Below are 12,021 nucleotides of genomic sequence, written 5' to 3' on the forward strand. Positions count from 1 at the left end.
CTATAAAACAACCCATAATATATCATAATAATCCCTACTTGATTACATTATTTGTTTAAAAAAATTAATCATACTTAAAGCTGAATGTATCTGGCATTTGTCACCCACAGCTCGTATCTAGACCTGAGAGGGAGGCCCCAGACTGTTATCAGGACACAAGAACACTTAAAAGTTTCGTGTATTATTTCTAAGTAGATTTAACACGCCTCTAAATTTTCACCTGATGACGTAATTTATAACTGTTTTTTAGGTATTTCCAGGTCACTGTATCTTCATTAATTTTTCGTTGTTTGCGCCGTTTCTTTAGCCACATATCATCTTCCTAGCTGTTCGGGCGCTTCTCACGCCCGATAGAACTCGGGACACAGTCGTATAAGAGTCAGGCGTTCCAGCAGAGCTGTACCACCAAACGCTAACCCAAACATTAGTTGACATGTCCGTAGAATTTTTACGGTCGAAATTTACTAACCTACACACAGACAGACAGTGCCGGATTTAGACCTGTGGAGGCCCATGGGCAGCCTCTTTGTGGAGGCTCCCCTATTATAACTACCCAAGAGGATGGGGTGGCGAGTGAAGCGAGCCTAAATATCTGGGAGTTCCGGGGGGCGCTGTAAGCCCCCCTGGAAAATTTTGAAATTTGAACACTTCTTTGGAGAATTTTGAAGCCATGTGCAGTTATATTGAGGAAATTAGAACATTGAGAAATTTTAATTAACTGTATATTTATTGATAGTGTAGAATTTCAACACACACACACACTTTTGTGTGTCTGTGTAAGGGGAATTTGTACACATGAATTTTAAAGAATGAAAATAAAAATAATCCAAATGAATAAACAAATAAATAAAATATTGTAATATGTGGAGACCCCCAGATTGTGGAGGCCCCTGGGCAGCTGCCCACTTTGCCCACTCCTGAATCCGGCCCTGCAGACAGATACAAAATAAGTATACAATAATCTGTTCTATTTGTTCTTTAACCCAAAATGCAACGTGTCTTTATTTTACGTTGGCTAAATATTTCTTCCTCCAGTTATGACCGTGTAAGAGATGCGTTAGTGTATTGATAGAGTTTACCACATATATCTCATACTTATTGTTGGTGGATTAGTGTAAATTATTAAACTTTTTACACGCTTGGAGACCTTGGCTGTTGAAGTACAGTAATAACATCAGAGAAGGGTTTTAATTATTTGCTTACGGTAGATATACGTAATAAGATTTTATAGTTTATCAGAAAGCTTTTGTCAGTCTACAGAAAAAGTTATGACATCGTTAGTATAGTTTTCTATATACATCAGTGCACTACTTAACTATAGCGTATTACATAATTTTGTAGCCACTAAATTTGAAAAGAAAGACGAGTGTACACAAAGCGAGGTATAGCCGTCCATTAAACCGTACCTAGAGGCTAGGCTTGGTTGGGCTTCCTGAATACTGTACTGCTCGTGGATTGGCTACTCCCACCCCTCCCTCCCTCCCTAATTCCACCCCCACCCCTACACTCTTCTCAACCCTTCTCATCAGTAAAGAAAGTTCCACTCCTCATTCCCTCAACGCCCGAGACTTCAAGATGAGGGAACTCTAGCGATAATCACATCAGGCGATGCGGGATTATTGACGAGGTGTGTGTGTGTGGGATTTTCCAACGGCGCTTCTTGGTCGTAAGATAATAAAATCCCTAATCTAAGCTAACCAAACATTACGGTATTAAGGATTCATTTAAACCCCAAAATCAACCAATGGATTTTTTAGTTCACTAGAAAATATTTTAATAATGAGATTTTGTTCACTGGAGTATTTTTATATAGTCCATCTTGGTGAATAATTCGGAAAATATATCGAAAACACTGATTCCTTGACCTAACAACGAGTCCTGGTTTTTCTAGAGGTGTTTTCTTGTGCTCTGTGATTTGGTGCGTTAATTCTGAGTTTTATTTTGCGTGTTTGAGTTATGGCCCATTTCTCCTCCGTCAATATTAATATTTAATACCTCACAAAAGACAACCTATAAAAGACAATAAAGTTTTTTCTATCGTTAATATTAAAAAAAAATCAAATATATTTTTCATTAACTTACTGGTACATAATGGTACTAACTATATCCCTGTTAAGTGAAGACATTACAAAGCGCCGCGGACAAAGATTACATAAGTAACTGCGTTTAAGTCTACGCTCTGATATACCCGTTTTCTTTATTACTGAGTGGTAGAAAACGTTGTGTGGTTCTGATGTTTGAGGGGAGACTAATGTAGAGATTTGTGTTACGGTGCTCTTATGTTAGGGAATATAGTTGTCTCTCTCTCTCTCTCTCTCTCTCTCTCTCTCTCTCTCTCTCACCCCAACACAAACAAACACCCACACACACACACACACACACCTACCCCACACACCATCCCCCACCCCCCTAACACCTCCCCCACCAACACCCCCACACACCTCCCCACCAACCCCCCGCCATCCACACACCTCCGCCCACCAACACCCCTCCCCCACCCACACCTCTCCCCACCCACACACCTCTCCCACACACCCACCCACCCACACACCTCCCCACCAACACCCCCATCCACACACCTCCGCCCACCCCACTCCCCCACCCACACACCTCCCCACCCACACACCTCCCCACCAACACCCTCCCCACCCACACACCTCCCCACCAACACCCCTCACACACTCCTCCCCACCAACCCCCATCCACACACCTCCGCCCACCAACACCTCCCCCCACCCACACACCTCCCCACCCACACACCTCCCCCACACACCTCCGCCCACCAACACCCTCCCCACCCACACACACCTCCCCCACCCACACACCTCCCCCACACACCTCCTCCCCACCCACACACCTCCCCACCCACACACCTCCCCACCCACACACCCTCCCCCACACACCTCCGCCCACCAACACCCTCCCCCACCCACACACCTCCCCCACCCACACACCTCCCCCACACACCTCCTCCCACCCACACACCTCTCCCTCCCACCCAACACCTCCGCCCACCAACACCCCCACCCACACACACCTCCCCACCCACACACCTCCCCCACACACCTCCGCCCACCAACACCCTCCCCCACCCACACACTCCCCACCCCACACCTCCCCACCCACACACCTCCCCCACACACCTCCTCCCACCCACACACCTCCCCCACCCACACACCTCCCCACACACCTCCCCACCCACACACCTCCCCACACCCACACCACCTCCCCCACCCAACACCTCCCCCACACACCTCCGCCCACCAACACCCTCCCCCCACCCACACACCTCCCCCACCCACACCTCCCCACCCACACCTCCCCCACACACCTCCTCCTCCCACCCACACACCCTCCCCACCCACACACCTCCCCACACACCTCCTCCCACCCACACCTCCCACCCACACACCTCCCCACCCACACACCTCCCCCACACACCTCCTCCCACCCACACACACCTCCCCACCCACCTCCCCCACACACCTCCTCCCACACCTCCCCACCCACACACCTCCCACACACCTCCCCCACCCACACACCTCTCCCACACACTCCCCACCCACACACCTCCCCCCACCCACACCACCTCCCACACTGTAAGAAACAAATCCAAATAATAAACTCCAGTACTCCACCTACCTGACAGACTCGGGGTCGTATGTCCAGCCTAAACATACAGATGCCAGCTGTTGTGTCCCGGTAAGGGTAGGAAGGGTTCACGAAGTTGGACATCAAGCTGTTACCTCTCTCGTTACACCGGTACACTGGTGACATACATACAGACAGGGTACAGTGGCGGTTACACGGTGGTTAGTTTACAGGAGGATATAGTATGGTACAGCGGTGGTTACAGTGTGGTACGGTGGTTAGTTACAGTAGGGTGTATAGTGTGGGTACAGTGGTTATAGTGGGGTCAGTGTTTAGTTACAGTAGGATGTATAGTGTGGGTACAGTGGTTATAGTGGGGTACAGTGTTTAGTTACAGTAGGGTGTATAGTGTGGGTACAGTGGTTATAGTGGGGTACAGTTTTTAGTTACAGTAGGGTGTATAGTGTGGGTACAGTATATAGTGGGGTACAGTGGTTGGTTACAGTAAAGTGTATAGTGTGGGTGCAGTGGTTATTACAGTAGGTGTATAGTGTGGGGTACAGTGGTTATAGTGTGGTACAGTGGTTAGTTACAGTAGGGTATATAATGTGGGTACAGTGGTTATAGTGTGTGGGTACAGTGGTTAGTTACAGTAGGGTGTATAGTGTGGGTACAGTGGTTATAGTGTGGTACAGTGGTTAGTTACACGGTATAGTGTGGGTACAGTGGTTATAGTGTGAGTACAGTGGTTAGTTACAGTAGGGTGTATAGTGTGGGTACAGTGGTTATAGTGTGGTACAGTGGTTGGTTACAGTAAAGTGTATAGTGTGGGTGCAGTGGTTAGTTACAGTAGGGTGTATAGTGTGTGGGTACAGTGGTTATAGTGTGGTACAGTGTTAGTTACAGTAGGGTGTATAATGTGGGTACAGTGGTTATAGTGGCAGTGGTTAGTTACAGTAGGGTGTATAGTGTGGGTACAGTGGTTAGTTACAGTCGGCTGTATAGTGTGGGTACAGTGTTTAGTTACAGTAGGGTGTATAGTGTGGGTACAGTGGTTATAGTGTGAGTACAGTGGTTAGTTACAGTAGGGTGTATAGTGTGGGTACAGTGGTTATAGTGTGGTACAGTGGTTGGTTACAGTAAAGTGTATAGTGTGGGTGCAGTGGTTAGTTACAGTAGGGTGTATAGTGTGGGTACAGTGGTTATAGTGTGGGTACAGTGGTTAGTTACAGTAGGGTGTATAATGTGGGTACAGTGGTTATAGTGGGGTACAGTGGTTAGTTACAGTAGGGTGTATAGTGTGGGTACAGTGTTTAGTTACAGTCGGCTGTATAGTGTGGGTACAGTGGTTGGTTACAGTAGGGTGTATAGTGTGGGTACAGTGGTTATAGTGGGTACAGTGGTTAGCTACAGTAGGGTGTATAGTGTGGGTACAGTGGTTAGTTACAGTAGGGTACAGTGTGGGTACAGTGGTTATAGTGGGTACAGTGGTTAGTTACAGTAGGGCGTATAGTGTAGGTACAGTGGTTATAGTGGGTACAGTGGTTAGTTACAGTAGGGTGTATAGTGTGGGTACAGTCGTTATAGTGGGGTACAGTGTTTAGTTACAGTAGGATGTATAGTGTGGGTACAGTGGTTATAGTGGGGTACAGTGGTTAGTTACAGTAGGGTGTACAGTGGTACAGTGGTTAGTTACAGTAGGGGTGTATAGTGTGGGTACAGTGTTATAGTGGGGGTACAGTGGTTAGTTACAGTAGGGTGTATAGTGTGGGTACAGTGGTTAGTTACAGTAGGGTGTATAGTGTGGGTACAGTGGTTATAGTTGGGTACAGTGGTTAGTTACAGTAGGGTGTACAGTGTGGGTACAGTGGTTAGTTACAGTAGGGTGTATAGTGTGGGTACAGTGGTTATAGTGGGGTACAGTGTTTAGTTACAGTAGGATGTATAGTGTGGGTACAGTGGTTATAGTGGGGTACAGTGGTTAGTTACAGTAGGGTGTATAGTGTGGGTACAGTGGTTATAGTGGGTACAGTAGTTAGTTACAGTAGGGTGTATAGAGTGGGTACAGTGGTATAATGGGGTACAGTGGTTGGTTACAATAGGTGTATAGTGTGGGTACAGTGGTTATGGTGGGGTTACAGTGGTAGTTACAGTAGGGTGTATAGTGTGGGTACAGTGGTTAGTTACAGTAGGGTGTATAGTGTGGTACAGTGGTTAGTTACAGTAGGGTGTATAGTGGGGTACAGTGGTAAGAGAGAGAGAGAGAGAGAGAGAGAGAGAGAGAGAGAGAGAGAGAGAGAGAGAGAGAGAGAGAGGAGAGAGAGGAAAGTTCGTTATATCGAGGTTTCACTATAGTTAAGGGAGAGAGATAAAACAAACTCATTTCACTTAATATTGATAAACATTTCTCTCCCTCTCCCTCCTTCCTCCTCCCCCTCCTTCTCACTCCCCACCCTCAGTTCTCCCTCTCTCCCCCCCTCCTCTCCACCTCCCCCCCAGCCACTGATGGTCACCTGTATAAACCTCTCTCCTCTAGGCAGGTAAATAAGCCCACTAATAAGGTCTTCAATGGCTCCAATACCTGTGCTCCTCCTCCTCCTCCTACTCCTCCTCCTCTTCCTCCTCTTCCTCAATCTCGTACAGGTGCTTCAACTTCCTATAGTGTGGAAGGTCGTATCCTATGGCCTAAGAATAGTGTGTAAGGTCATATCCTATAGTGTGGAAGGTCGTATCCTATGGCCTAAGAGTAGTATGGAAGGTTGTATCCTATAGTGTGGAAGGTCGTATCCTATGACCTAAGATTAGTATGGAAGGTCGTATCCTATAGTGTGGAAGGTCGTATCCTATGACCTAAGATTAGTATGGAAGGTCGTATCCTATAGTGTGGAAGGTCGTATCCTATGACCTAAGATTAGTATGGAAGGTCGTATCCTATAGTGTGGAAGGTCGTATCCTTGCGGCCCAAGAGGGTGCAAGGTCGTATCTCATAGTGTTGAAAGGTCGTATCCTATGGCCTAAGAGAGGGCGGAAGGGGTCGTATCCTATGGCTCAAAAGAGTAGTGTGTAAGGTCGTATCCTATAGTGTGGAAGGTCGTATCCTATGGCCTAAGAGTAGTGTGTAAGGTCGTATCCTATAGTGTGAAGGCTGCATCCTATGGCCCAAGAGTAGTGTGTAGGTCGTATCCTATAGTGTCGAAGGTTGTATCATATATCTATGAGGTGTGTAAGGTCGTATCCATAGTGTTTGAAGGTCGTATCCCATGGCCCAAGAGTAGTGTAAGGTCGTGTCCTATAGTGTCGAAGGTCGTATCCTATGGCCTAAGAGTAGTATGGAAGGTCGTATCCCAGTGGACTAAGAGTAGTGTGTGTAAGGTCGTATCCAGTGTGTAAGGTCGTATCCTATAGTGTTGAAGGTCGTATCCTGCGGCCTCAAGAGTAGTGTGTAAGGTCGTATCCTATAGTGTTGAAGGACGTATCCTATGGCCTAAGAGTAGTATGGAAGGTCGTATCCTATAGTGTGGAAGGACGTATCCTATGGCCTAAGAGTAGTATGGAAGGTTGTATCCTATAGTGTGGAAGGTCGTATCCTATGACCTAAGATTAGTATGGAAGGTCGTATCCTATAGTGTGGAAGGTCGTATCCTATGGCCTAAGAGTAGTGTGTAAGGTCGTATCCTATAGTGTGGAAGGTCGTATCCTATGACCTAAGATTAGTATGGAAGGTCGTATCCTATAGTGTGGAAGGTCGTATCCTATTAGTGGAAGGTCGTCTCCTGCGGCCCAAGAGTAGTATGGAAGGTCGACTTATAGTGTGGAAGGTCATATCCATAGTGGAAGGTCGTTCTATGGCCTAAGAGTAGGCGGAAGGGGTCGATCCTGTAGTGTTTGAAGGTCGTATCCGCGGCTCAAGAGTAGTGCTAAGTTTGCATCCTATGGCCTAAGAGCAGTATGGAAGGTCGTATCCCCAGGACTAAGATAGTGTAAGGTTGTATCCTATAGTGGAAGGTCATATCCTATAGTGTGGGAAGGTCGTTCCTCATGGCTTCAAGAGTAGTATGGAAGGTCGTATCCTAGAAAGCCGAAGGTCGTATCCCATGGCCTAAGAGAGTAGTGCTTTAAGTTCGTATCCCATGGCCCAAGAGTAGTATGGAAGGTCATCCATGGACTAAGAGAGTAGTGTAAGGTTGTATCCCATAGTGTGGAAGGTCGTATCCTAGTGCGGAAGGTCGTTCCTTGGCGGCCGGAAGAGTAGTGTATGGAAGGTCGTATCCTATAGTGTCGAAGGTCGTATCCTAAGCGGCCTAAGAGTAGTGCTTAAGTTCGTATCCTATGGCCTAAGAGTAGTATGGAAGGTCGTATCCCATGGACTAAGAGTAGTGTAAGGTTGTATCCCATAGTGTGGAAGGTCATATCCTCATAGTGTGGAAGGTCGTCTCCTGCGGCCTAAGAGTATATGGAAGGTCATCCTATAGTGTCGAAGGTCGTATCCTATGGCTCAAGAGTAGTATGGAAGGTCGTATCCTATGGACTAAGAGTAGTGTGTAAGGTTGTATCCTATAGTGTGGAAGGTCGTATCCTATAGTGTGAAGGTCGTATCCTATGGTCTAGGTAGTGTGGTCGTCAATGCTTCTGTATAATGGCGCGACGGCTGATGATGACACACACACACACACACACACACACACACACACACACACACACACACACACACACACACCAACTCCTAACCTTGAATCTTACTGGGAATTGATTATTGAGCTTTTGGATTAGGTAAAGTTTTGATTGGATGGATTAGTAATGAGTAACCCCCCTTCCCCTCTGTCCCCCCTTCTCATCTCCCTTTCCTTCCCTGACTTTACCTCCTCCTCCTTCCCACCCCACCTCCTCTTCCCTCCCCACCCCTCTTCCTCCCCTTCCTTCCTTCTTTCCTCCCTTCTCCTCTCCTCTTCCTTCCTCCTTTCTCCCTTCTCCTCTTCCTCCCTCCTCCCTCGTCTCTCCTTCTTCCCTTCCTCCTCCCCCTTCCTTCTCCTCCTTCCTTCTTTTCCTCCCTTCCCTTCTCTCTCCTCCCCAAGGATCGAACCAATTTGACCTCAGGACTAGAGTTTGAGCGGATATGTTACACAGGAGCCAATAAATGTATAAATAAATAAATAAATACTAAATTACATCAAACCATACCTTTTTTCAGTCAAGTTTGCTTACATCTGCCAAGGAGGAACAGGGGGTGGGAGAGAACAGGGGTAGGGAGGGAACAGGGGTGGGAGGAACAGGGTGGGAGAGAACAGGGGTGGGGAGAATGGAGAGGGGAGGGAACAGGGGGTAGGGAGGGAACAGGGGGTAGGGAGGGAACAGGGGGTAGGGAGGGAACAGGGGGTAGGGAGGGAACAGGGGGTAGGGAGGGAACAGGGGGTGGGGAGAAAGGGAGAAGGTCGGTAGGGAAATATCCTGTACACATGAAGGAGTTGGTTGTATAATCTGTTGATTTTTTCCCCTACGAGAGACTGACATGTTACCCTTTAACAATCAGCGAGAGAGAGTGTGTGTGTGTGTGTGTGTGTGTGTGTGTGTGTGTGTGTGTGTGTGTGTGGTGAAGAGAGAGTGTGTTTGTGTGTGTGTGTGTGTGTGTAGAAGAGGGGAGTGGGGGGGTGTGTGTGGTGAAGAGAGAGTGTGTGGGGAAGAGAGAGAGAGAGAGGTGTGTGTGTGTGTGTGTGTGTGTGTGTGTGTGTGTGTGTGTGTGTGTGTGGGTGAAGAGAGGGAGTGAGGTGTGTGTGTGGTGAAGAGAGAGAGTGTGTGTGTGTGTGTGTGTGTGTGTGTGTGTGGTGAAGAGAGAGTGTGTGTGGTGAAGAGAGAGAGGTGTGTGTGTGTGTGTGTGTGTGTGTGTGTGTGTGTGTGTGTGTGTGTGTGTGTGTGTGTGTGTGTGTGTGTGAGTGTGTGTGTGGGGGAGAGAGAGAGTGTGTGTGTGTGTGTGTGTGTGTGTGTGAAGAGAGAGAGAGTGTGTGTGTGTGTGTGTGTGTGTGTGTGTGTGTGTGGTGAAGAGAGAGAAAAAGTAAAAGAGTGAGAGAGAGAGAGAGACAGAGATATAATATAATCCAGGGGTTCACCAGTTAGGTTAGGTTAGGTTAGGTGACGTCACTACTAACCTTCAGGATCCAGCAGGTTGTCAGAGGTCTCGTGTAGGTCATCGTCAGCGCCTTCTCCACTGCAAGGTTAGGTTAGGTTAGTTTAGATTAGGCTAAGTTAGGTTAGATTAGGTTAGGTTAGGTTACGTTAGATTAGATTAGGTTAGATTAGGTTAGGCTAGTTTAGATTAGGTTAGGTTAGATTAGATTAGGTTAGATTAGGTTAGATTAGGTTAGGTTAGGTTAGGTTAGGTTAGGTTAGGTTAGGTAACGTATGACTTGGTGTTTACATAAATCAACAGCAACACACAGCATCGTTTTATTGTTTACATTATTCACCACCCACCTGCCTGAGGAGTCGTTTTCGTCACCGCATCTGCATCCTTCAGTCGTATCTCCGTCAGTAGTATCTCCGTCAGTAGTATTTCCGTCAGTAATATCTCCGTTAGTAGTGTTTCCGTCAGTAGTATCTCCACAATTAGTATCTCCGTCAGTATTATCTCCTCCTCCAGTATTATCTCCTCCATTAGTATTTCCTTCAGTAGTATCTCCTCCTTCAGTAGTATCTCCTCCTTCAGTCGTATCTCCTTCAGTAGTATCTCCTCCTTCAGTAGTATCTCCTCCTTCAGTCGTATCTCCGTCAGTAGTATCTCCGTTAGTAGTGTCTCCGTCAGTAGTATTTCCGTCAGTAGTATTTCCGTCAGTAGTATCTCCACAATTAGTATCTCCGTCAGTATTATCTCCTCCATTAGTATTTCCTTCAGTAGTATCTCCTCCTTCAGTAGTATCTCCTTCAGTAGTATCTCCTCCATCAGTAGTATCTCCTTCTCCAGTAGTATCTCCTCCTCCAGTAGTATCTCCTCCTCCAGTAGTATCTCCTTCTCCAGTAGTATCGCCTCCATCAGTAGTATGTCCTCCTCCACTAGTATCTACCCCTTCACTAATGGATGGTTCTTCCCCTCCAACGCTGACACCGCCGCCAAGGAGCACCGTAGTGGCACCGTCAGGCACTCCTACGGTAGAGACGTTGACGGTGGTCAGGTTGGTGCCGTTGGCCAGCCTGATGACGAGGTTCTGGTGGGTGTGTACCTGTGAGGAGGGAGGGAGGGGGTAGCTGAGTCTCTCTCTCTGTCAGTGTCTTTTGCTTGTCTCTCTCTCTCTCTCTCTCTCTCTCTCTCTCTCTCTCTCTCTCTCTCTCTCTCTCTCTCTCTCTCACACAGACAGAACCACAGTTGACAGGTATACCGTATTAACGACAGACTGATTCTGCTGTTGCTGCTGTCCTTGTACACCCAGAAGGGGATACTGTAGCTCCATGTTGCTACTGCTGGGGAAGTAGTGGTTGTTGTAGTAAGGGTTGGCCACCAGTAGAGGCCTCCAGGACGTGGGGGTGGTGGTCGTAGGGGGGACGGTGACGTACAAGACGATAGGGTAGGTAGAAGTTTTGGGGGTCGTGGTGGTGGTGGTAGGAGGAGGGGTGGTAGTTGTGGTAGTGGTGGTAGTAGTAGGAGGGGTAGTAGTGGTGGTAGTAGGAGGAGGGGTAGTAGTTGTGGTAGTGGTAGTGGTGGTAGTAGGAGGAGGGGTTGTGGTAGTGGTAGTGGTGGTAGTAGGAGGAGGGGTAGTAGTTGTAGTAGTGGTGGTAGTAGGAGGAGGGGTAGTAGTAGTAGTAGTAGGAGGGGTAGTAGTAGTAGTGGTAGGGGTAGTAGTAGTGGTCGTAGTCTGAGTGTTTTTCTCGTAGTCAGGATACACCAGGTAGGCTACTTGACCCTGTAGGAGAAAGACACAACAATGGTTACTTATGAACTATACAGTACTGACCTACATGTGTGTGTATGTACAGTATGTATGTATGTATGTATGTATGTATGTATGTATGTATGTATGTGTGTGTGTGTGTGTGTGTGTATGTGTGTGTGTGCGTGTGTCAGCCACCACCAACTTCCTCGTTACTCACCCCTAAGTTGGCATAGTAGTCGATATCCTGATGGAGGGGGTCGTTGGCATCTCTGTGGGTGACGGGGACGCCCTGTCTCGTGTTGACCAGGTCCTGTCTCACTACACCACCCGGGCCTCCTGCTGTACTACCCTGGGGAGATGCCGTGAGGGGAGATTAGTTGTGGTATGGGGAGAGGAGGGAGCTGGGGAGTAACTGGTGATGGTAGAGTGGGGAGAAGGTTATATTGAGGGGAAAAGGTGAATAATAGAATGAATAGCAAAAATAGGATAAAGCAACACAGAGACAGATAGACAGACAGACACAGAGACAGATAGACAGACAAACACAGAGACAGATAGACAGACAGACACAGAG

At 47.5% G+C, this 12,021-nt stretch overlaps 1 protein-coding gene across 1 annotated transcript; it reads right to left on the reverse strand.

The window, feature by feature from the left end:
- Positions 1 to 3,642: 3,642 nt before the first annotated feature.
- Positions 3,643 to 11,203, reverse strand: LOC121872817. The gene is made up of 4 exons (XM_042375867.1): positions 10,956 to 11,203; positions 10,057 to 10,799; positions 9,732 to 9,790; positions 3,643 to 3,767 (listed from the first exon to the last, which is right to left on the reverse strand). Exons 2-4 carry the CDS (start codon positions 10,610 to 10,612, stop codon positions 3,735 to 3,737), a joined length of 648 nt encoding a protein of 215 aa, XP_042231801.1. The 5' UTR covers positions 10,613 to 10,799; positions 10,956 to 11,203; the 3' UTR covers positions 3,643 to 3,734.
- Positions 11,204 to 12,021: the final 818 nt, after the last annotated feature.

This window comes from Homarus americanus, unplaced genomic scaffold, assembly GCF_018991925.1.
Source record: "Homarus americanus isolate GMGI-L3 unplaced genomic scaffold, GMGI_Hamer_2.0 scaffold11022, whole genome shotgun sequence".
Classification (NCBI taxonomy): domain Eukaryota; kingdom Metazoa; phylum Arthropoda; class Malacostraca; order Decapoda; family Nephropidae; genus Homarus; species Homarus americanus.

What these genes read in the sequence shown, in the direction of transcription:
- LOC121872817 (XM_042375867.1), bottom strand. Translation starts at nt 10,612, where the DNA reads ATGGAGGCGATACTACTGGAGAAGGAGATACTACTGGAGGAGGAGATA. An exon ending in GAAAACGACTCCTCAGGCAG is followed by an intron (nt 9,791 to 10,056) that starts GTGGGTGGTGAA and finishes CTAACCTTGCAG; the next exon opens with TGGAGAAGGCGCTGACGATG. An exon ending in CAACCTGCTGGATCCTGAAG is followed by an intron (nt 3,768 to 9,731) that starts GTTAGTAGTGAC and finishes GTATGTCACCAG; the next exon opens with TGTACCGGTGTAACGAGAGA.